We start from the raw sequence: 25,915 nt of genomic DNA, 5'->3' as shown, positions 1-25,915 counted from the left end.
TCAGATCTGTTACTTTAATTTGATACCCTCCATCAGAGATCCGCCAAGCATACGCTTAATTTTGTCAATATGATCCATTTTCAATTGCGGTATCAGCCTGGTACATTTCTTTACAATTTCTACATTTTCTATTCTATATCCCTTTTAGAAGTTTTTGAATCCAAACTGAGGAAAGGCAGTTCCTCAATGGCTGATCTTACTGGTGACTACAGTGTGAAACCCATCTCACTCACTTATTCACCGTGCCCTGACAACATGACTTGTGTGTCACCGTGCCCCTGACAACATGACTTGTGTGTCACCGTTCCCCTGACAATGTGACTTGTGTGTCACCGTGCCCTGACAACATGACTTGTGTGTCACTGTGCCCTGACAACATGACTTGTGTGTCACCGTGCCCCTGACAACATGACTTGTGTTTTACCATGCCCCTGACAACGTGACTTGTGTGTCACCGTGCCCCTGACAATGTGACTTGTGTGTCACCGTGCCCCTGACAACATGACTTGTGTGTCACCATGCCCCTGACAACGTGACTTGTGTGTCACCATGCCCCTGACAACATGACTTGTGTGTCACCGTGCCCCTGACAACATGACTTGTGTGTCACCATGTCCCTGACAACGTGACTTATGTGTCACCGTTCCCCTGACAATGTGACTTGTGTGTCACCGTGCCCCTGACAACATGACTTGTGTGTCACCATGCCCCTGACGTGACTTGTGTGTCACCATGCCCCTGACAACATGACTTGTGTGTCACCATGCCCCTGACAACATGACTTGTGTGTCACCGTGCCCCTGACAACATGACTTGTGTGTCACCATGCCCCTGACAACATGACTTGTGTGTCACCGTGCCCCTGACAACGTGACTTGTGTGTCACCGTGCCCCTGACAGCATGACTTGTGTGTCACCGTTCCCTTGACAGCATGACTTGTGTGTCACCGTACCCCAAAGACATGACTTGTGTGTCACTGTGCCCCTGACAACGTGACTTGTGTGTCACCATGCCCCTGACAACGTGACTTGTGTGTCACCATGCCCCTGACAATGTGACTTGTGTGTCACCGTGCCCCTGACAACATGACTTGTGTGTCACTGTGCCCCTGACAACATGGCTTGTGTGTCACCGTGCCCCTGACAACATGACTTGTGTTTTACCATACCCGCACAACATGACTTGTTTTACCATGCACCAGACATAACTTGTATTTTACCGTGCCCCCACAACATGACTTGTGTGTCACCGTACCCCTGACAACATGACTTGTGTGACACTGTGCCCCCACAACATGACCTGTGTTTTACCATACTCCCACAGCATGACTTGTGTTTTACCATACCCCCACAACATGGCTTTTGTTTTACCATACCCCCACAACATGACTTGTGTTTTACCATGCCCCCACAACATTACTTGTGTTTTACCATGCCCCCACAACATGACTTGTGTTTTACCATGCCCCCACAACATTACTTTTGTATTATCATGCCCCCACAACGTGACTTGTGTTTTACCATGCCCCACCCATAACTTGTGTTTTACCATGCCCCCACAACGTGACTTGTGTTTTACCATGCCCCACACACAACTTGTGTTATACCGTGCCCCGACGTGACTTGTGTTTTACCCTGCCCCGACAACATGACTTGTGTTTTACCATGCCCTTACAATGTGACATGTGTTTTACCAAGCCCCGACAACATGACTTGTGTTTTACCATGCCCTTACTATGTGACTTGTGTTTTACCGTGCCCTGAAAAGGTGACTTGTGTTTTACCCTGCCCTGACAGCGTGACTTGTGTTTTACCCTGCCCCGACAACATGACTTGTGTTTTACCCTGCCCCGACAACATGACTTGTGTTTTACCCTGCCCCGACAACATGACTTGTGTTTTACCCTGCCCTGACCATGTGACATGTGTTTTACCATGCCCCGACAAATTGACTTGTTTTTTACATAACTTGTGTGTCATTGTATCTCTGACGTGACTTGTGTGTCACCGTGCCACCACAATGTGACTTGTGTTTTACCATGCCCCAAAGACATAACTTGTGTTTTACAGTGACCCCACGACATGACTTGTGTGTCACCGTGCCCCCACAACGTAACTTGTGTGTCACTGTGCCTCCACAACGTGGCTTGTGTGTCTCCGTGCCCCCATGACATGGCGTGTGTCGCCGTGCCCCTGTGACTTGTGTGTCTCCGTGCCCCCACGACATGGCGTGTGTCACCGTGCCCCCACAACGTGACTTGTGTGTCACCGTGCCACCACAACGTGGGCTGTGTGTCACCATGCCCCCACAACGTGACTTGTGTGTCACCGTGCCCCCACAATGTGACTTGTGTGTCACCGTGCCCTCACACCGTGACTTGTGTGTCACCGTGCCTCCACAACGTGACTTGTGTGTCTCCGTGCCCCCACGACATGGCGTGTGTCACCGTGCCCCCACAACGTGACTTGTGTGTCACCGTGCCCCCACAACGTGACTTGTGTGTCACCGTGCCCCCACAACGTGACTTGTGTGTCACCGTGCCCCCACAACGTGACTTGTGTGTCACCGTGCCCCCACAACGTGACTTGTGTGTCACCGTGCCTCCACAACGTGACTTGTGTGTCTCCGTGCCCCCGTGACATGGCGTGTGTCACCGTGCCCCCATAACGTGACTTGTGTGTCACCGTGCCCCCACACACAACTTGTGTTATACCGTGCCCCGACGTGACTTGTGTTTTACCCTGCCCCGACAACATGACTTGTGTTTTACCATGCCCTTACAATGTGACATGTGTTTTACCAAGCCCCGACAACATGACTTGTGTTTTACCATGCCCTTACTATGTGACTTGTGTTTTACCGTGCCCTGAAAAGGTGACTTGTGTTTTACCCTGCCCTGACAGCGTGACTTGTGTTTTACCCTGCCCCGACAACATGACTTGTGTTTTACCCTGCCCCGACAACATGACTTGTGTTTTACCCTGCCCTGACCATGTGACATGTGTTTTACCATGCCCCGACAAATTGACTTGTTTTTTACATAACTTGTGTGTCATTGTATCTCTGACGTGACTTGTGTGTCACCGTGCCACCACAATGTGACTTGTGTTTTACCATGCCCCAAAGACATAACTTGTGTTTTACAGTGACCCCACGACATGACTTGTGTGTCGTCGTGCCCCAATGACATGACTTGTGTGTCACCGTGCCTCCACAACGTGGCTTGTGTGTCTCCGTGCCCCCACAACGTGACTTGTGTGTTACTGTGCCCCTGACAACATGACTTGTGTTTTACCCTGCCCTGACCATGTGACATGTGTTTTACCATGCCCCGACAAATTGACTTGTTTTTTACATAACTTGTGTGTCATTGTATCTCTGACGTGACTTGTGTGTCACCGTGCCACCACAATGTGACTTGTGTTTTACCATACCCCAAAGACATAACTTGTGTTTTACAGTGACCCCACGACATGACTTGTGTGTCACCGTGCCCCCACAACGTAACTTGTGTGTCACTGTGCCTCCACAACGTGGCTTGTGTGTCTCCGTGCCCCCACGACATGGCGTGTGTCGCCGTGCCCCCGTGACTTGTGTGTCTCCGTGCCCCCACGACATGGCGTGTGTCACCGTGCCCCCACAACGTGACTTGTGTGTCACCGTGCCTCCACAACGTGGGCTGTGTGTCACCATGCCCCCACAACGTGACTTGTGTGTCACCGTGCCCCCACAATGTGACTTGTGTATCACCGTGCCCTCACAACGTGATTTGTGTGTCACCGTGCCTCCACAACGTGACTTGTGTGTCTCCGTGCCCCCACGACATGGCGTGTGTCACCGTGCCCCCACAACGTGACTTGTGTGTCACCATGCCCCCACAACGTGACTTGTGTGTCACCGTGCCCCCACAACGTGACTTGTGTGTCACCGTGCCTCCACAACGTGACTTGTGTGTCTCCGTGCCCCCATGACATGGCGTGTGTCACCGTGCCCCCATAACGTGACTTGTGTGTCACCGTGCCCCCACAACGTGACTTGTGTGTCACCGTGCCCCCACAACGTAACTTGTGTGTCACCGTGCCCCCACAATGTGGGTTGTGTGTCACCGTGCCCCCACAACGTGACTTGTGTGTCACCGTGCCCCCACAACGTGACTTGTGTGTCACCATGCCCCCACAACGTGGGCTGTGTGTCACCGTGCCCCTGGATGCCATGATACAGCAGGAATACAACAGCTGACTTCTAATAACCACTCACTCACCCCACTGATGTGAAGACTGACATTATGTTTATCCCTTCCTGTTGTGTCCTTTAATTTTTAGTGGCAATCTATTAATCAAGCTAAGTTTGAAGTTTTCTTGCTGCTTTCTAAGCTACTTATTTGATTAATCTATAGCATGGTGACTTTGCTTCGCTGTTAGTTTGGGGAATATGACATAATGGGGATACATGTTTTATACATAGCGCCAAAATCAGCTTCTAGTTCTAGTCAACTCTAACATAGGAGGCTTTCACAATGTTTGTGTGGTCAATGATAGTGAGGCATTTCTAGTCATTTGTTTACAGATCTGCTGACCTCTCATGGCCACTGACCCAATGTCGTCTGAAAAATAAAATCTTTATTCCACAAATCTTAAATTAGATATCAACTCAAGGAAATCCATGATCACGTTTTCATCCATTTTAAGAATATTTATGTGAACACGTCCGTGTTGACACTGCCTGATATATGACAGTTATTTCCCCAGGGTTAACAATTGTTCAAGAGTGTATAGGTCATAATTCAAAGTGCTGTCTCTGTAGTTGTAAAATGATGTATCCGTGTGGTTTTTTTAAAATTACAGTAATAATATGGAGAAGCAGACTTTCAGTTATTCAGTGTTGCTCAACTTGACTTTACTGTGCAGTCCAAGGTGCTATGTACTTCTCAGAACCAGAAACTCTCTTTAACTAAGTCACTGAGTGAGAACATGCAGAGGTTCATCCATGTTAATATGAGAGCTGACTAATCGCCTCCATGGTCTAGTGGTTAGATCCTCTGCCCGGAGAGCAAAGCTCTGTGGTTTGACCACCTGGACACATCATACTAAAGATGTGAAAGATGGTACTTGTTGTTACCCTGCCTTTTAGTGAAACAATACAGTAGATGATTTTAAAACAAATTTGATTATAGCAGTAAGAGAAAGACCGCGTGCAGCATGCCGACAACTGAAGTCAGTGACATGTAAGATTGAACACCCTTTCATCACCTGCAGTACTAAACATATGATGTGAGGTTGCAGGTTCAATTCAAGTCATGGAATTTCCTTGTGATATTGTGACTTTTAACCAATCAAATGAACATTAGATGCATACTAAAAGAATGTTTATACAATTCAAATGTAAAACCTCCAAGCATGTCTTACAGTTCAAATGTAAATTCTCTCAGTAGGTCTCACTTGAAAGTAGTACCTCTCACAAGGTTACATTGAGATAGTAAGATATCCACAATACAACAGACAAGCGTGGCAGTAGGTGTATCAGGGACTTCAATCCAGTCTGCTAGGACTGCAAAATATCCCACTTGTCACATTTAAATGAAACTGTTTGAAATCCTGACTGGAATACATTGTGTATTGTCCCTATTGCAGTGTGTACCCACAGCACAGAGCCATGTATGTACTGAGTACACATAGACATACCTTATTAGGCCAGGGTACAGCCTAGTGTAGATGTACTAATAATTGACCGGGTGCATGACTTGTTGCATGATTGCCTCCCTTGAACTGCACAAACAATTAACGCTTAGCATGTGTTTTAACTAAATGTATGTGACTATGTCTGGTTGGTTTGAATTCAAACTTTTGAATTTGTGTCATTTTATTTTTCGTTCATCATTTGTAGGCTGTAAAATTCTTGTTTTCTTCTGTGATGCTGCTGTGATGAACAGATTGTTTTTGCACCGTGTTTCTATTCTAATGCCTAAAGTTTCAATAAATTTACAGACATGAATAAGACTTTGAGTCCATTCCACTGCATGGCTATTGTTTTTTTGTTTTCACAATTCTTGCTTGACACAGAACTCGGTTCAGTGGTAATAAATGCTGTTTCATGCCTTATTGAGTCCCTGCATGTGAGAGAGTGAGTTAAGATTTAACGTCACATCGGCAGTATTTCAGCCATATCCCCTGCATGTGATCCCATCCTCATCAACAGTACTCTGAAAAGTCATGCACATTCAGCACAGATAAACGTATCGATGTGGGTGCAGAGTTTCAATTTTGAAATTACCAGAAAAATGTTGTCCAATTGACTTCTCAGAGGCACAAACCTTACAGCATGAAGCCCTCCTCTACTTTGTCCTCTCTTTATCAACATGTTGCACATAAGTATGCATATTTTCTTTTCTATTTCTAACATTTTACGTGCATTTTCAAATATTTATGATTTTCACTAATTTACAATTAATCCTTCTTTGCTAACTTTTGTAAAAAAATGTTTTATTGATTTTCATCCTTAATGCTTTACCTCAACTGAAAGTTCATGGGAGCATTTCTTTCATGCAGATTATTATATGACCTTGTGTGTCAGACTGATTTTATAGAACGAGAGTCAGTATTTTTGTATTTCCCGAGTGCGAGCGATGGTAATTCATGATTTCTTACATGTGTTTCGTAAAATCACTATGACACACATGTGAGTGTAATAATTTCTTTATTACCCATTATTTCTTGATTTTGTGCTCCCCTTTAGTAAAATGCATTGATCACGTTCACTGTCTTAGAAAACCACGATTGTTGAATGACGTCAACAATCTCCAGCTGTGACGTCCTTTCAAGTGAGATGTGATTTCGACCTTACGTCACAATAAGATTTGCATGACGTAAAAAAATGCCGTAACCAATACAATGGTGTGCATGAAGTATGTGCGATTAATTAAGAGCATGTCATTATCTGTTGTCTTGTCCTAAGCCTTTTCATTTTGAACATCCTGCTGAAGTCATCAGGCCTACTGATGGAATTGAGCTGCACTTCTGCGTGGAGGATCCCAACAACAGTGTCCTTTAGAACTGTTCATAGAATTCCAATCTGCAGTTTCAAATATGGCCACCATGACAGCCATATTGAAAATGACCCTGATCCCAATTGACCCATTTTGTAATTTGTTTTGCACCAACATTTTGACCTTCACATACCTGTTTACTGGGTTTTTTTTCAATATTTCTGACACCACTAGGTTTATGAAGATGAACTTATGTTTATTTTATCCCAGTGATGGTATAATGTAGAACACATGGTTATAATTTTATGTATATATCAATATTTGGCTGAAGCTTGACCTGTGTCCTGAATGAAAGGTTGCCATGATGGAAATAGGACTTAAATCCTCTACATTGCCAATTATTAATGTACAGTATCAATGTGTAATGTAATGTACATTGGTGAGGATGTCTGTTGTGTATCCTTGTACTACCTCCATGATCTCATCTTGAGAAAATATTACCGTGAGCTACAGAACCTTGTGTTTATTCAGTTGCCCTGATAAGAAAAGCTGAAGGAAATAGTAGTCTTTGTTTCATGGTTCTGAAGGGATTGATGGTGTTTTGTTGCAGAGTACAACAGCCAAGGACAGCATTGACCGACAGTGCATACAATGTATACAGGAAACAAGTGTTGAGAAGTAAGTATGCATGAAGCTACTCAGGTCAATTCTTGCAGTACAATGTCACTCAAACAAAGCCTTTTACTCCATCTAAATACAATTATTGTAACTGTTTCATCACGATATGGCTGAAATATTGCCTATGCGACGTTAAATTTCACTCACTCGAATAAATAAAAGCTTGGCTCTATGGTGCTTTAAGACTGTAAGCATATTTAAAAGAAAATTCCAAGAACAAGTAGATCTCCAGTATTCTATGCTTGTCCTTGCAGCCGACCAAGGAATATCACGTGGTCAGACTCTGTCAGTTGACTGTTTGTGTTTCGTTTGGACCCGGAAGTGGGTTGTTGCTTGTACTTTCAGTCACTGGTTGGACAGGTCAAGCTGCAGGTGTTCACAGGCCATGTGTTATGGCTTGAATATTGCTGACTGGCTTCAAAACAACATTCACTCAAAGTGGAGGTAAAGGGTCTAAAGTGTTGCGATGGAGACTTCTAATGGAGCAATATTGTATGCAGATAAACAAATACCACTTCCGTTTCAGGCAACAATATGCATTTGATATCAGCACAAACAAGGCCAGTAACCGGGTGTATCTGTTCGCTGCTGAGAACGCCGGGGAGAGGAACATGTGGATGCAGTCCCTATCTAAGGTACTCAGAACACACATGCTCATAGGTTTCTTATCAAAGGGGTACTATTGATCCAGACCTCCAACTGTACCTCAAATGTCCACTACACCTGGTCATCTCATTTTGTCCACATCATCACAAACCACAAACCACATACAATAGAGAGGGCAACAGAGATTGTCTTGTATAGCAACAGAAACTTGTTGATTAATGAAATAAATCGTGTATTTTTGTTGAGTGGTTATTGAAGTGGGTGACTATGACCAAGAAGTAGTGTTTACAGCAATCACCCTATTCTCTCAAACCAGCATACATTGGACATATTCAAGGTATATTTTGATCGAAATGATTTACCTTTCGTACTCAGGGGATGTTTCAGTATTCCCTTGTCCAGATCTGATCAGCATCTGATCAGCATCACCTCCCCCAGTTGTTGGACACATGTGTGATTGCCTTTCTAATACCTGACCATGGTAACTTTTCCAACAAGTGCTATAGTTCTAAGACTAAGGGGTAGTTTTTGACATGTTTCTTGCTCTTTCAGTTAATCTGCCCAGTCAGCATAATGGAACACGTTGGAATGATGGAGTTCTCCCTTGCAGGAAACTACTACGTCAAAGACAATTTTTCCGAGGTATAAGCCATGTTTCTTTCCAGTCAATTTAGAAAATAGGATTACAGTTTGTCATATTGAAAAGTGATTGATAAATCATCATTTGAATATTTACGATATGTTGGTAACATCCAGTTGTCTGACATGTTCTCTTCATGTGATGACACAATGGTAATGACGTGCAGTGTTGCTCGTATTGTCAACAATTGTTTTTCTGGCACAAACTTCACTGTTTACAGGCCAATGTGACAAAGTTGGAATATTGCTGAATAAGGTTGCTAAATTGCGAATAAACCACAAACAGCCAAACATTAACGTTACTCCGTCCTAGTGCAGCTGTTCTTCTGTTGCTGCCATGCTTCATGTTTCCATGTGCCCAGTAATACAGTGTTTGTGTTGTCAGGACTGGCGGAAGTCATGGCTGATGCTGAGCTGGAGGCTACTGTATTACATGGACCAGGTGAGCCAGTACTAAACTGTTGTGTATGATGCTGCGTAAGGATACCTTTCTTGATATATATCGTTTCATAGAAAGCGTCCTTCAGCAAATTTCTGCTGACTTTGTTTCTTTTTATTTTGATAAATATTATGTTTCCAGTATGTTGGGGCTATTAATATACTTGATGACTAGAAATTTTCACATTTGAAATATTTGATTTACACCTTCAGTTCCAAATACAAGTTTCTGGGCATCAGAAACGAGGAAACCTATGGTTTACTCTTTGATGTAATAGTGGCAGTGATCCTGGGATACGGTTTACAGACACACCCTAGTTACATTTGTAATGTTCCAGTGTTCAGTTATGTAATGTTGGACTGTCTGGATAACACCTATGGGGGTGGTTTTCACCAACTATAGAACTGTAGAACATGAAGCATGATAACAGCCCACTGTTTACCTGTTTGTCTTGCAGAATCAGAAACTGGAGACAGTGGATTTGAGAAAAGCAAGCAGTATTAGTAAGTAGAATCAGTGTACAGGTGTTGTATATGAGGGGCAGAGCAACTGACGTTTAGTTTATACATATTTTAATTTCAACTGAAAATTGGGATCGGTAAACACGACAGTGCTTATTTTAATACCTCTCCCTTTAAAGAAATCAAGTAACAAAGATAGTCAAGGTGTTTACATAATATTTACACTAAAAATAGCTTGGTGGTCAGTTATCAAGCAGGATCAGCAGTGTTTGGGTTTGATAGAATGATGGGACTATACGTGATATTAAGTACTACATAATGTACACAAGATACATGTTTATTATTTGTGAAGGTTTGCTGTGTTAAGTTTAATTCTACCAGAATTTGGGATCAAAGTATGGACATATAGAAGAATTTGACATTTCCTGACATTTCCACATTGTGGACTGTTGTAGCAGATTAACAGCTCTAGACTTAGTGGAGCCAGATCAGTTTGTGTCTTCTGTCAAACATGAATGTGATGTGTTGGATTTTCATTAGAATTCCACTTTTATTTTAATAGAAACTGTTTGCATAATTTAATTTGATAGTTATCTTACTGGAATATTGTTAGTAAGGAATTGTAAGGTTTGCAAGCTGTTTAATAGCAGTAATGTGATCTTTAGTTAGATGTTTCTGTTGCTAATGTGGAATACTTCTATTGCAGAGTACCAGGAGATTGAGAGAGGCTGTAGAGAGTGTACTGAAACTGGTCAACATTTTGTGATAAATGCCCCAAACAGGTTTGTAAGAAATACACGTTTCACATGCACTCAGCAACACCTTCCACAGTGAGGAGTATCAGCATGATGAGGAGGAGATACTGTCACTCATCTGTCACTCAACTGTCACTCACCTGTCACTCATCTGTCGCTCATCTGTCATCTGTCACTCACTCACCTGTCACTCATCTGTCACCCACCTCTCAGTCACTTGTCACTCATCTGTCGCTCATCTGTCATCTGTCACTCACTCACCTGTCACTCATCTGTCACCCACCTCCTAGTCACTTGTCACTCATCTGTCACTCACCTGACACCCACCTGTCACTCATCTGTCAATCATATGTCAATCATCTGTCACTCACCTGTCACTCACCTGTCACTCATCTGTCACTCCCCTGTCACTCACTCACCTGTCACTCATTTGTCACCTGTCTCTCAGTCACTTGTCACTCATCTGTCACCTGTCACTCATCTATCTCTCATGTCACTCACCTGTTTCTCACCTGTCACTCCGGTCACTCATGTCACTCACCTGTCACCTATGTCTCTCATGTCACTCACCTGCCACTCACCTGTCACTCACCTGACTCTCATCTGTCACTCATCTGTCACTCACCTGTCTCTCACCTGTCTCTCACCTGTCACTCACCTGCCACTCACCTGACTCTCATCTGTCACTCATCTGTCACTCATCTGTCACTCACCTGTCTCTCACCTGTCTCTCACCTGTCTCTCACCTGACTCTCATCTGTCACTCATCTGTCACTCATCTGTCACTCACCTATCTCTCACCTGTCACTCACCTGTCACTCATGTCACTCACCTGTCACCTATGTCTCTCATGTCACTCACCTGCCACTCACCTGCCACTCACCTGACTCTCATCTGTCACTCACCTGTCACTCACCTGACTCTCATCTGTCACTCATCTGTCACTCACCTGACTCTCATCTGACTCTCATCTGTCACTCACCTGTCTCTCACCTGTCACTCACCTGTCACTCATCTGACTCTCATCTGTCACTCATCTGTCACTCACCTGTCTGTTCATGGTATAGTGGATAGAATGTCTGCCCAGAGATAGTTCAATCCCTGGTAAATCCCTGGTAACTGGTAACTGCATAACATGGTAACTTGTCGCAAGAACAAGTGTGTACCTCTGATAATGAAACACAAGACACTGAAGTTCCTATGAAAGATGTAGCTGACGAAGTGTGATCATTGCCTTGAAAGGGCCTTCAGTTTGATGGCTGAGATTGTGTATGCACTGTGTGTACGTAGTGCTTGTTCTTGTTGCAGGGCCCTGTACATCCAGGCGGATCTAGTACGGGACACGGAGAGAGTGTTTGCAGCCTGTGAGCAGGCAATCAAGGTCAGTGACTGTATACTCAGGGTCAGTTCCCAGCCCCCCATACACATATGTCATCCTCTCTTCCAACCGGGGGCCGTCGAGTAGCCTAGTGGTTAAAGCGTTCGCTCGTCACGCTGAAGACCCGGGTTTGACATGGGTACAATGTGTGAAGCCCATTTCTGGTTTCCCCCGCCGTGATATTGCTGGAATATTGCTAAAAGCGGCGTAAAACCATACTCACTCACTCTTCCAACGGAAAAGCTGTATATGGTGTAAACTTCCAATTCTAAAATCCTGATGTAATAATCTGCTATAGTTGCATGGTGTTGTGAGATATTGACTGTAGAGGAGAAAAATTCCATTCTGGTTAATTGGCTACACAGATCAATCAATGTTTATCTTTCAAACAACATGGATTGAGGGAGGAGGGAGGGAACCTGTGCCTTTAGAATTTTAAAAATAATCTTACAATGTTAAGATATTATAGAACTGATGTTAAATCAAGAATACTTGACACACCTCCACTAGCCATACTCTTGACATACATGGAATCTGGTATTATATATACACCACTTGTGCTCCCACAACTAATGAAATGATCGCGTATATTCTGTTCCCGACTGGTGGTAATACCCAATCAGATGGCGCAGCAACGCTAAGTTTACAGTCCACACTATTTTTCTTAGCTATTATTTTGTATAACATACGGGCTACATAATGGTGTAAGGAAAATCTGTTTCTACTTTTCATGATACTTGCTCTTCTGTAGCGACTAAATGGATCGGATGGTCAGCTCTGGCTGACCGCATGTCGTCATACCCTTACAGGGTTGACCGTTGCTCAATATACAGTCCTATTTTATAGGCAGTGATTGTATAGCTGGAACATTGCTGAGTGCATTGTTGACAACAAACAAACATCATGTAGACTGTAGTGCCAACTGTAGTGTTGTTGTTGATACAGGAGAGCGGCAGGACACTCCAGGATCAGCAGTTGACGTCAGACAATGTCCCTGTCATCGTCAACAAGTGTATTGATTACATCACTATGACAGGTAAGGGGACCTCCTGGAGATACTACTTGTGACTGACACAAGTGTCTTGTGATGCTTCCAGGCATTGTAGGGCAAAGGTCGTGCAGTAGTCTAAGGTGCCGCAATTCACTGTGCAGAGTTGTGTCCCTTGGGCATGCCATGAACCCCATGATTTTGGGGTTTTGAATCCTGGTTCACACCTATTATGTGTCTAGGTTTGTCGCACCATACCCATGCTCAAGGGCCGGGACGGGTAACTCGGGAAACCCGGGTTGGGTGGGTCCTGAGTAGGACCCGGGAACCCAGAGGACTACCCAGACCCGTGGTTAGTCACGTGATATATAGTTTAATGACGAAAACTCACTATAGCTGAGTGGTTACTACAAGTCGCTAATGTTCACATTTCTTTCTGACGATGCACACATTCCTTTTGACTTATGTTTGAGTAAAGATAAAGCTTCAGTCAGCTTCAGTGAACAAATGATCTGATCGTTTGATAAATGTATCTAAATATTGCCAGGGCTGCGTAAAACAATTCCTAATCAGACATTTTTTTCCAAACTCTTGAGACTTGTCGTGGGCACCGGGGTGGGTACCGGGTAAGGTTGGGTGATAGGGGTCAGGTACCTGGGGAGTAAATTTGGACTCGTCCCAGCCCTCCCATGCTCGTGCTTTCCCTGAAGTGGTAAAAGTGTGAGACCTGCATCACTTCTGGACTTGCTCCCACATCAAGCTGACATGCCACAATATTACTGAAACACTGTTCAAAGTGGCTTTAAACCAACACACTCATTCACTCTAAGGCATTATATGCCCTGTATTCACAGTGGTTTAAATACACTCTATGTCTTGCCGGCAGAGAATCTCTGTTTGATTCAGAGGTAGAATACCGTATGTTCTTGGGTATAGAACACGTTAGAAAAACGAAATAAGGTGTGTATTGTCATAACCTTAATTATACTAACAGAATTCATTTTTGATTTTTTCTTCTCAAAAGTGAAACTTAAACAGATTAATTGACTGTAACAGGAGAAAGCATGTGAATAAATTCTTTGTGAAGTAAGCATGCCCGTCCTATTATTACACCAGTGTATAAGCATGAACGTCAAGGGATCCTTGTTATTACTTGATGTGAATAGTTAGAGGTTGAGGAGTCCCTCACGTTTTAGGATATCTTCTCAATGGGAGATATAGTAATCTAAATGTGTAGACTTGTCCAAAATAAAACAGATGAAAACACATGAATGGGCTGTGTAAGATGTGACGATATGACAGAAGCCAGTTTCACTCTGCGTAATGCTTGTGTTGTCGGCTTCGCGGTGGGGATCTCTATTGTTTTGTTTTGAGAATTAAATCAGGCATGTGACGTCAATCTCAGAAATTATTTCACCAAACTGTCGACATACTGTCACTTTAAGCTTACAAAGTTTATTAAAAATTTATTTTAGTAATGTGTAGATAGGAATTTTCACGAAATCTTGTGTGAACTGATCAACAGATCTGTTTACCAACTCAACTATTTGCGACAGCCAAAATGATGTATTTTCTGTCTGCGCCTTATGCAATAGATAGACATATTTTCACCAAAACCTGTACCCAAGAATAGGGGGTGTGTATTATACTCAAGAATATACAATCTGTTCCAGTACCTCATGCCTGTCATAAAAACAGATTACAATGAGCACTGGGTGGAGGAAAGCTGTGATCTGGAGGATTGTGTCATCATGACCTATTGTGGATCATTGCTCATTCTCTCAGTCACTGGTTTTCCTTAAAATTCCTTAAAATTGTAGAACTGATTTAAAAAGGCTTGTCCACAATCTGTCCTGTGTTTCGTTGATGCTAAGATCTGTGAACTGACTCTCGGCATTGTCTTGCAGGTCTGAAGTCCACGGGTATCTACCGGGAAAGTGCAACAAACTCTCGCATACAGCTACTACTGGACGAGCTGAAGAAAGGTGATTGTTGTACTATGTGAAGAGCAGAAGGTCGGAGATTCGATCTTATAGTAAAAGATGTTAAGCTGAAGAAAAAAAAATTGGTTCTTTTGAAAAAGCGTATTTTTGGGGAGGGGGTGTGTACACACTAGTAAGAATCCAAATCCGTATATCACTGTGTATAAGGCGAGTTTAATTAGGAGGCTTTCAAGGTGTGTGTGTGGGGGGGATGGGGGGTTGGGTGGGATTGGTGGCGAGGTCGTCTTATACACAGGGTTGAGTATTTTATGGGTTTTTTTCCGCAACACAAAGACATTACTGTGGGCATGGAACACCGGAATTAACATGTCAACAAATCCGTACTGAAATACTCAAATTAATCATGTAATTACACTGTCTGGTTGTAGAAAGAGTTCATTATACAATGTATATCTGGACTTAAGTTGGTAATCTATTTTATTAATTTTATTCAACGTTTCGTTCAATATTGTTACAATTCATTTTGGTAAAATTGTATGTGAAGTGATTTGTCAAATTCTTCCATTTGAAACATTTCCGGCAATGGCGATCAGCTGAACCAAAGTGCTACGCTTATGGTTATTAATTTATTTCACATTTAGTAAAGCTGCAACTACACATGATATTGCAATCAAGTATTCCTGATAATATGATAGTTTCAGCTACAATTCTTCCGCTTATTGTATCAAAATTCTTTAAAGTTATATTTTTGGCCGAAACACCGGTAGATTCCAAGAAAAGTGTGTACAGCTGAATGCTACTTCCGGCTTAGTTTACAAGACAAGACACACGGTAATCTTAATCTCTGCATATAAAACAATGCCAATCAGAACAGGAAATACAATTTAATCGGCTAATCATTATGTTGAGTGATGTTTTATCTCAAATTTCAAATTGTAATGACCAAGTTTAATTGATATAATCTGTTCCGTTTCCCTGAATTTGCTGAAGGGCTACGATGTAATTTCTTTTTCTGCGGAAGACAAACACATTTTTATTGCAAATGCAGAGATTTTGTATGCACAAGTGATGTGCTTTTTTCTGATTCGCTTTAGACGGGGTATATAAATTAGCATCGATTTCTCGCTTATTTTACGGGACAAATAACCTCTGCGTAGGAAACATTGTCCCTCATACAGTACACAAATGCCATTGAATTTGTATTTGAATACCATCATCATGTCTAGTGATGTTGTAATTTAATGTTTTCATTGACCAAATTTGCAAACAGCAAAGCAAGCACACAAACTCCTATTGCCGCCATGACCATAACGCACGAGATACAGTATAGCAGTACGCGTAAAAGGGGAAGTAACTGCGCGTTATATTGGATCGCATTGTTTTTAGGTATTGTAGCATTTCACAGTTGAGGTCGTGTGTTTGGGATGCGGAACATTTAAGGATTTTTTTTTTGAAAATGGAAATAAAAACGAAAAGTGTGGCAGACTTTATGATGATGCGGCGGTGCCTGAGAACCAAGTATATTATTTTTTTTACCCATTAAGAGATGGTACTTGTTGTTTCTCTATCTGGATCTTGGCATTAAGGGGCTAAAACAAGGACTGGTTGGCTTGGAGTCAGTATTCTGTGTCTGACTAAGGTATCCATGTTTAAATGAGCCATGGTATCAAAGTGGGCAAGCTTCCCTTATCATCTTCAAACCAATGAGGTCACAATAATTCTGTCATGGTAAATTGGAGATAAGCTTAGTTGTGTTATTGTTGCTTTGAGACCTCTAAATTATGTATTTGTGACCTGAAGCTAACATGTTTGGTCCCAAATACAATTTAGAGGTTTCAAATCATTGACATATACCGTATTCGACGTAATAAGCGCCCAGGGAGCTCTCAAAATTAGAAATAGAGGGCTCTAATTGGAATATTATTTTGGTGGAGTTGAAAGTTGAAATTTCGTGGTTTATGCTGACAACCTGAAATGTTTATATACGACATATATATTTTTCCAGGATTTAATTTCCCATGATAAAGGGTGCATATAACACACGAGTGCGTATTATACACGAATAAATAAGTCTTGTGTACATTGATCGGAAGGGGTGCTAATTGAGATTGTTCACTAGCCAATATATTAGCAAATATCGCCGTGGGCGCTTATTAGAGCGGGGCGCTTATTACGTCGAATACGGTACCTCAAATTCAAAAATACAGTTGGTGTATCTCACGATTGATGGATTGTACCGGCACCTGCTTTAGTCTTTCATTGATTGTTGCAGATGCGAGGGGCGTGAAGATGGAAGACTTCACCTGTAATGAAGTCGCAAATGCACTGAAGCGCTTCTTCCGAGGTCTGGATGACTCACTCTTCACCAGTGACAGTTACAGCATTTGGAAAGATATTGCAGGTACAGACTGTCTTCATGGTCACATGTAATGGCAAAGACTGTCAGAACTTCAAGGATAATAACATAAAGTTCAGAGTCAGGTAGTATAATTGGATGTTAATGATAATCATTTATTAGCTTTTCAAATATCAGTGCTGAGAAATTACAAATCAAATGGTTTTAATCTCGGTGAATGTCGCATTTGGGGATGAGATTATCATGACTGTCCATTGCATTGTGTCTCAACTCTGCTATGTACCCTGGACCCTTTCACCACCGTAGCTTTGTCCCATCTCCATGTCTCTTGTCACAAAGATGGAATAGGATAATTCCTTTGTATTCCTTAACTCCATTACATTGAAGACATAAATCCGTATTTTGGCTGTCATCACATTAGAAAATATGTAGATTTTCAACGGACGGTCCTTGTCACTGTCAGGTTATCCGATAAGTCGTGTGGAAGATATTATCATCAACCTAGCAACTGCACATTCACAATGCTGGGAAACATCACTTCTCTCGTTGATGAACATGAAATAAAAAATTCAAAGGTGTCTTCTGGACAAGTGTGCATTGTGGATTTACATGAACATTTTGCTGACTGGTACAATGGAACTCCCGATATATTTCATCAAGTCAGAAGACTGTTATGAATAGATACATAGATTCCCCTGGGTATTAAGACAATTTGGGAAGTCTTTTTGCTACGAGATGTTACCAGTTGTACTTGGATAGTCTGCAACAAGGCGAGTCCTGTGCTGGTCATATCCACATGGTTTTAATGTGAAAGAACTGGGTAATTTTATTGGCTATTTTAAGCATTTTGAATATGTTGCTATGGTGGCAGTTGGGTCCAGGTGTTTGTCATGATACAATGGAGCTATAGTTCCCTGGATAATGGAGGGTGGGTTGAGGCTAATCAGGAGGAATTAAAGAAGAATTTTTCTTCTGCATTCTTTGAATTTGTAATGAGTTAACTGAACATTGTGCATTATTTTACAGTAACTGTAACGTGATTATTCATTTGTTATATATTTCTTTTACCGTATGTTTAAAGAGTGTGAGTATGAGCTTGTGTTTATCTGGCTTGGAGTGAAACATCTTAATGTGCTTCTACTTTTCTTGGGCAAAAAGGTTTCTTTTTTGTTAATAGCTCAATAATTATTAACGCTTATTTAGTTGAAGGGCATGTTTAGTCTCTAGCCGCATATTGATGAGGGAGCAACAGTACTGGGAAGGTCACCACAAGGGGAGGCAATTTGGTTTTGACAACCTTGTTGTACATCCATATAGATTATCTTTAAATAAAGAACTACCTGAATCAGGGATTTCTGAAGACATGCTTGGAAGCTGATATTCAGCCCTAAGTCTGCTGTAATTGTCAATGTAAATTCCCAAAAGGGAATTTTGTTGGTGTCTGTTTAGCTGGATGAGTGGTCTCTGATTGGCTCTAATTTCTAACGATGCTGTTGTGTTTGCTCCAGCTTCATGTGCAGAAGAACAAGCTTGACACAAAGCCCTCTAGTTTCTGACAGCATCATCAGCATCTATAGTTACTGTGTATGTAGACTGATGAGGGATATGTTTGTAGTGTACAGTTTAATGAAGACATGTCTGACCATGGTCATGTTTACTTCTCATGAGTCGAACGTAATGGATACTATAAGAGTGAGTGAGTGAGTATGGTTTTACGCCACTTTTAGCAATATTCCAGCAATATCCCGGCTGGGGACACCAGAAATGGGCTTCACACATTGTATCCTAGTGGGGAATTGAACCCGGGCCATCCGTTTGATGAGCTAACACCTTAAACACTAGGCTACCCGACCGCCCTGGATCCTTTAAGAATTAATATTTACTTTAAGTGCATTGGTAAGACATCAACCGATTGAGTCCCTGCTCCTTGTTTCACAGCACAGCCTCAGGTTTTATGGTTCATGGGTGTTTTGTATCACACTATTTTCTCTTATTTTTTCAGCATGTTGTTTGGATTGGTCGGTTTAGTGGAAAACGATAAATGCAGTATGAAATAAGTGCAGTATGTTTATGATTGTATGCCTCATGAGGATCTTGGTTAGAACTGGTCTTCACCAACCCATTCTTGTTGTAAGAGGCGACTAATGGGATCGGGTGGTCAGTCTCACTGACTTGGATGATGACTTTGTATCCCAATTGCATACATCGATGCTCGTGGTGTCAATCACTGGAATGTCTGGTCCAGACTTAATTATTTTAGACCAACATCATAAAGCTGGAATATTGCTGACTGTGGCATTAATGAACAGACATACAAATAAACCAAAAAGTTTACAGTACCGGTAATATGTATTTATCTTTACGTCTGAGAAGGGTTTGATATTGTGTGAGAAGTTAACTACATAATCTGACTATGATCAGTTATTAAGTTTATTAGTTTGTTTAATTTTGTATGATTTTTGTAATTGTAAATATTATTTTTCTAATCCATCAAATATCTCCAAATAAACGTAAATGTAAATTGTTTCCCAACACTACAACTATTGTTACTCCATCAAATTGTTTCCCAACACTACAACTATTGTTACTCCATCAAATTGTTTCCCAACACTACAACTATTGTTACTCCATCAAATTGTTTCCTAACACTACAACTATTGTTACTCCATCAAATTGTTTCCCAACACTACAACTGTTGTTATTCCATCATATTGTTTCCTAACACTACAACTATTGTTATTCCATCAAATTGTTTCCTAACACTACAACTATTGTTATTCCATCAAATTGTTTCCTAACACTACAACTATTGTTATTCCATCAAATTGTTTCCTAACACTACAACTATTGTTACTCCATCAAATTGTTTCCTAACACTACAACTATTGTTACTCCATCAAATTGTTTCCTAACACTACACCTATTGTTACTTTAAGAAAGACTTGCAATAAATTCTAATGATGTGATGGTTGTGTGGAAGGCAGCTCTGAGCAGATTCTTGTCCTCATATTTAAACAAAAATGAGAATTCAGTGGTTTCAATGTGTCGTTGTGTGTTATTGTACAATAATTAAATTTTCATTGTGTTCATTGAAATTCCTATATTCTGATTAGCTGAATTGGTTACGTGTTATTGCATTAATTTCCCAATGAATGTAAAAAATTAAGCCACGCCCACCGAGGCACACTACTTTTATTACTTCGGAATGTCTGGGAATCCCAATATTACAGCCGAGGGAATTCCCTTTCTGCTCCTGTGTATAGTCATGCACATGACATTTAGCGACTTTCATGCATATTCATTGTCCAAACAAACCTTTGAAACCGAAGGCCGAGAAGGAATGAAACAGCAAACGTGCAGGCTCGCTCGCCTGGTTTTTTTTCTGCTCGCCTTTTAACTTTCATGTCTTCGGGTTTCATTATTAACTGGCATTTTTCTAACTGTGTTTTACCGTAATCAGGGAAGTAATGTTTGAATCTGGCGGTAACTGACCAAGTAATTTGAAACAGCCGCCTTCTCCCAGACATATTTCTTCCGGTTCGGTTATGTGCATAAATTAAACAATCACCTGATTCATGTCACGCCACAGTATGTAATCCTACACCTGGAATGGTTATCAATCTCGTCATTTTTGTCTGTTCTGATATATACAACTGTTTTTGGTTAAACTATTGTAGATAAAACAAGTTTTATGTTGTCGAATTTAATTATAAGCATTGACTGTATTTTTTTCAGGATCATTGAGGTATGAATCGAAAAACCAATTTGCAAACTTTTGTAAGAATTCGCTACAGTCTGAATGTGCAAACTTTCTAACTACGCAGATTCATACAGTTTGCACATTGTTTTTTTTTATTCATACCTCAATGAACCGAAAAAATACACAGTCAATCCTTAAATAATGGTGTTAATCACTGCTATCAATCTTCGGTCTGTCTGAGACTTGATCAAATACAGCCCATCATGACCTGAGACTTGATCAAATACAGCCCATCATGACCTGAGACTTGATCAAATACAGCCCATCACGACCTGAGACTTGATCAAATACAGCCCATCATGACCTGAGACTTGATCAGATACAGCCCATCATGACCTGAGACTTGATCAAATACAGCCCATCATGGCCTGAGACTTGATCAAATACAGCCCATCATGACCTGAGACTTGATCAAATACAGCCCATCATGACCTGAGACTTGATCAAATACAGCCCATCATGACCTGAGACTTGATCAAATACAGCCCATCATGACCTGAGACTTGATCAAATACAGCCCATCATGACATGAGTTGATACTGTTGATTGTAAGGTGGAACTTTCATTCCCTCACAACTGCAGCAGACCGCTTATAATATAGTGCATTAGAGGTGAATTTCTTAGACGATTTTGTCCTGATGACTTTTCACTACCACTGAAAATTCCATGCTCGTTAATTCCTGACTGGGTGTCTTTGTACATGTGCTGTGTGATGTTTTGTCTTTGGGCATTATTCATTGAATCCTGTGGATGTGCATGATGAATAGAATGATGAATGTGTCATTTAGAGAATAGATTATTACCTGTCAGTGATGGTGTCAAATAACACTTAACTGTAGTCCTCGCTAAGAAATATCGTGATTATTAATCTGTTTGTACTGGTAATGTGAGTACAGCGCTATTGACCTAGTTTGAGATGGATGTGCTGCTAAATATAGCTCACAGTCACCTGAATGATGATCCTCACCCACACTTTGCATTTTATGTCAACAGTAAGTAATATTCCTGTTTACTTCATTAATACCTGTACACATGCAGCTTTCTTCATTAATCAATAATTGCAATATTTCGTGATGCTATTTCAAATGGTGAGTGCTATAGTCTGGTGGGGTAGGCCACATGTCGATAGGGACTACACAAGTGCACAGAAATGAGGTTATTGTAGCAGGTACAAATCACTTTTGAATGCTGTTAATTTCTACCTCTGCATTGTGCCAAATCAACATTGAAAATTTAATATGAGTGATGAGTTTACCATTTTTCTGTCCAAACCGAATCCATTGAAAGTTCACTAGTCTTGCTGAGAGACGATAATCCGTAATTTCGAGTTGTGAGTAGGTGTCCAATGTGCTGTGCTCTTTTTGCCTGAGAACATGAAGAACAATGAGGAGACAGCATAGTCAGTCTGTTGTTGGAACGCCATCCCATGACGCCATATGTGAACAGATTTTGAAAAGAATTTAAGATCCAACAAGACAGTTGGGCAGGTGAACCATAAATGTTGAAAAATTGCAAAATATAGGAGACAAATCACATCTTGATTCAGTTGAAATAATGCAAACAATTTCTTGAGAATCTACAAGGAGTTATAGTAAAAGTGAATACGTAAGTAATCTTAAAATTAGCTGCCTGAGTGAAGGAAAGTTTCATGCTGCCTGACAGTAAGAGCTACCAGCCACGGGCAGGAAGTTACTTCGGACACTGTATGTGACACCATGACCCTATAATCTTTATTTGTGACAATGTGTTCATCTGCCATGTTGCTTTCATGCTGGCCGACAGTAAGAGCTACCAGCCACGGGCAGGAAGTTACTTCGGACACTGTATGTGACACCATGACCCTATAATCTTTATTTGTGACAATGTGTTCATCTGCCATGTTGCTTTCATGCCGGCCGACAGTAAGAGCTACCAGGGTCATGGTGACCTGATGCTGGGTCATTGTGACCTGTCAGTGGGTCATGGTGTGGATTAACTGATGGTGGAACTGGGTTATATGTTGTCATTGGTCAAGTGTTGACTGTTGCCAAGAGCCCCATTATCATGCCAGCGAATCAGTGGCGTGAATCAAGCTATGCGTTGCACAACATGATGTCAGCTTCAGTGTATAACATTGATATAAAACTTGTCATTCTTGAGACTAAATGCACATCAGCATGTTTCCTTCAATGTAGCTGGTCCACTCACTGATCACATGTGTATGTTACAGCTGTTAGAGACCAGTCTCACAAGCTTGGCTTGTACCGCTTTCACCTGGAGAAACTGCCCATGATCAACTACAACACTCTCAAGAAACTTGTGATGCATCTACACAGGTGAGTTTACAGAAACTGTCCATGCAGCGTACACAATGCAGAGCTCCAGATAAGCTTTTGGTGTTTTGGGTATTTTACCCATGCATTTTAAAATCATTGGGTATCAGTAATTCTCTCTGGGTATTTAAATTTCTGTTAACCACTAGTTTTTACACATGTGGGTATTTAAGTTAAATATTTAAAAACACTATTCATCTAGGCCCTGCAAACTTGTGTCGTGCGGGTTCGAGAGCTTTATAGGACTCAAAAATACCACAATACTTCCACAAGAAAGTGTGATGGCAAATGATCATGATGTAACTATCATCGTGGAGTTTGGCAAGGTTGACGGAATGCCCGTTTATAATTTCAAAATAAGCTGCTGATTTGCTAATCGAATACGCAGGGTTACTTCACAATATTTTGAAGATACGCTCAAGTTTTATTTTTGTAGCGTATTTGTAATGTTTGTTGCGTATTTGATACGCTTGGATTTTATTTTACTGCGTTTTTCTTCATTTCTGATGCGTATTTCACGCAGATACGCAGCTTATCTGGAGCTCTGACAGTGTGCTGAAGCCTATGGCCATGACGTCACATCCTCTGGCCATTAAAATGCAGCCAAATCTGTCATTTACCTACCTCCCTAAAGGGTTGATATGTAGATAATAATATAGCACTCTTTATATCCATGGTTACCTACACATTCCTTATTCAATTTCCAACTGCTGTAGACTGTTATTAAGTTAAATTCAATGCTGTGGTGGGTAAGTGGACATCAGATGTAGTCATGTGACAACACAGTTTCCCACAACGGCGAAACTCTCCAGAAATATGTGGGTTCCGTCCATCTCAAATGGGTGGACTCACTGTTTTTGTTCTTACCAATCATTGGTCAGTAAGCCACTTGAAGAGGTAACGAAAGAGGCAGAGTAATGTAGTGGTCCCCCTCCAACTAAGGTGTTATGAGAATGGTATTCCTTGTGGCCCTTGTCAAGTCTGGGTGCAACTTAAAGTTATCTGGCAAATCTAATCATCGTGAAAGAGACAAAGTGTATTATTTACTGTTATTTCAGTTTTTATTCAGTTTATGGTAAAGATATCATTCTAACTGCTGACAGTTGCTTGTATCTCTCTTATGTTGATGCCAATAGAAATGCATGTAAGTCACTGTTGGTTAAAGCACAAATCATCACTATCCCTTGTGTCATGAAAATAAAAATAGTGATCCCTGTGAAAATTCCGGGTAAGAATAGGTCTTCAACAACACATTATTGCCATAAGAAGCGACTATGTCTCGGTGGGATTTTGTTTCCTATATATCTGTTCCAGGATATCTCAGTGAGATCTAGTTTCCTAATTGTCTGTTCCAGGATGTCTCAGTGAGATCTAGTTTCCTAATTGTCTGTTCCAGGATGTCTTAGTGAGATCTAGTTTCCTAATTGTCTATTCGCAGCTGTCTCAGTGAGATATAGTTTCTTAATTGTCTGTTCCAGGATGTCTCAGTGAGATCTAGTTTCCTAATTGTCTGTTCCAGGATGTCTTAGTGAGATCTAGTTTCCTTATTGTCTGTTCCAGGATGTCTTAGTGAGATCTAGTTTCCTTATTGTCTGTTCCAGGATGTCTCAGTTAGATCTAGTTTCCTTATTGTCTGTTCCAGGATGTCTTAGTGAGATCTAGTTTCCTAATTGTCTGTTCCAGGATGTCTCAGTGAGATCTAGTTTCCTAATTGTCTGTTCCAGGATGTCTCAGTGAGATCTAGTTTCCTAATTGTCTGTTCCAGGATGACTTAGTGAGATCTAGTTTCCTAATTGTCTATTCGCAGCTGTCTCATTGAGATCTAGTTTCTTAATTGTCTGTTCCAGGATGTCTCAGTGAGATCTAGTTTCCTAATTGTCTGTTCCAGGATGTCTTAGTGAGATCTAGTTTCCTTATTGTCTGTTCCAGGATGTCTTAGTGAGATCTAGTTTCCTTATTGTCTGTTCCAGGATGTCTCAGTTAGATCTAGTTTCCTTATTGTCTGTTCCAGGATGTCTTAGTGAGATCTAGTTTCCTAATTGTCTGTTCCAGGATGTCTTAGTGAGATCTAGTTTCCTTATTGTCTGTTCCAAGATGTCTTAGTGAGATCTAGTTTCCTTATTGTCTGTTCCAGGATGTCTCAGTGAGATCTAGTTTCCTAATTGTCTGTTCCAGGGTGTCTCAGTGAGATCTCGTTTCTTAAATGTCTGTTCCAGGATGTCTCAGTGAGATCTTTGTCCAAATTGCCTATTCCAGGATGTCTTAGTGAGATCTAGTTTCCTAATTGTCTGTTCCAGGGTGTCTCAGTTCAACAGTGAGAACCGCATGTCACAAGAGAACCTGGCGACATGCTTCGCCCCGTCGCTGATGAGGACTGACAATATGGTGAGTCAATGAACCTCCTTCAGAAGAATGTTATGTTGTATTGTCAGTCATGAAAATTGTGTGTTCATCAAATTAGCGTTTTGATTTCCTGTGAAAGTGTGGCTTAATCACAAGCAAAAATGATTTATTGTTCCTTCTGCGATTTGCACACATATGAAATAATATGGCTGCAGTTTTGTGTCAGTTTGTGCCAAATAGCTGTAGACAAGGGTATGATGACACACAGTCAACT

At 41.4% G+C, this 25,915-nt stretch overlaps 1 protein-coding gene across 3 annotated transcripts in view; it reads left to right on the top strand.

Annotated features, from left to right (window-relative positions):
* LOC139450566 (arf-GAP with Rho-GAP domain, ANK repeat and PH domain-containing protein 1-like) overlaps positions 1–25,915 on the top strand; it is a 115,515-nt gene that overhangs the window by 74,084 nt on the left and 15,516 nt on the right. For all 3 annotated transcript variants that reach the window (XM_071232320.1, XM_071232321.1, XM_071232319.1), the window contains exons 25-36: positions 7,594–7,661; positions 8,188–8,296; positions 8,820–8,909; positions 9,292–9,348; positions 9,803–9,848; positions 10,513–10,588; positions 11,870–11,942; positions 12,885–12,975; positions 14,835–14,912; positions 17,143–17,271; positions 23,196–23,301; positions 25,596–25,683. In XM_071232320.1, the coding sequence (XP_071088421.1) occupies positions 7,594–7,661; positions 8,188–8,296; positions 8,820–8,909; positions 9,292–9,348; positions 9,803–9,848; positions 10,513–10,588; positions 11,870–11,942; positions 12,885–12,975; positions 14,835–14,912; positions 17,143–17,271; positions 23,196–23,301; positions 25,596–25,683 (1,011 nt within the window). The remainder of the gene's footprint in view (positions 1–7,593; positions 7,662–8,187; positions 8,297–8,819; positions 8,910–9,291; positions 9,349–9,802; positions 9,849–10,512; positions 10,589–11,869; positions 11,943–12,884; positions 12,976–14,834; positions 14,913–17,142; positions 17,272–23,195; positions 23,302–25,595; positions 25,684–25,915) is intronic.

The sequence above is a fragment of the Haliotis cracherodii genome, unplaced genomic scaffold (assembly GCF_022045235.1).
Source record: "Haliotis cracherodii isolate W230 unplaced genomic scaffold, xgHalCrac1.p SCAF_8, whole genome shotgun sequence".
NCBI classification, from domain to species: Eukaryota; Metazoa; Mollusca; class Gastropoda; order Lepetellida; family Haliotidae; genus Haliotis; species Haliotis cracherodii.
The sequence above is the reverse complement of the archived record's forward strand: the minus strand, read 5'-3'. Positions and strand labels throughout refer to the sequence as shown.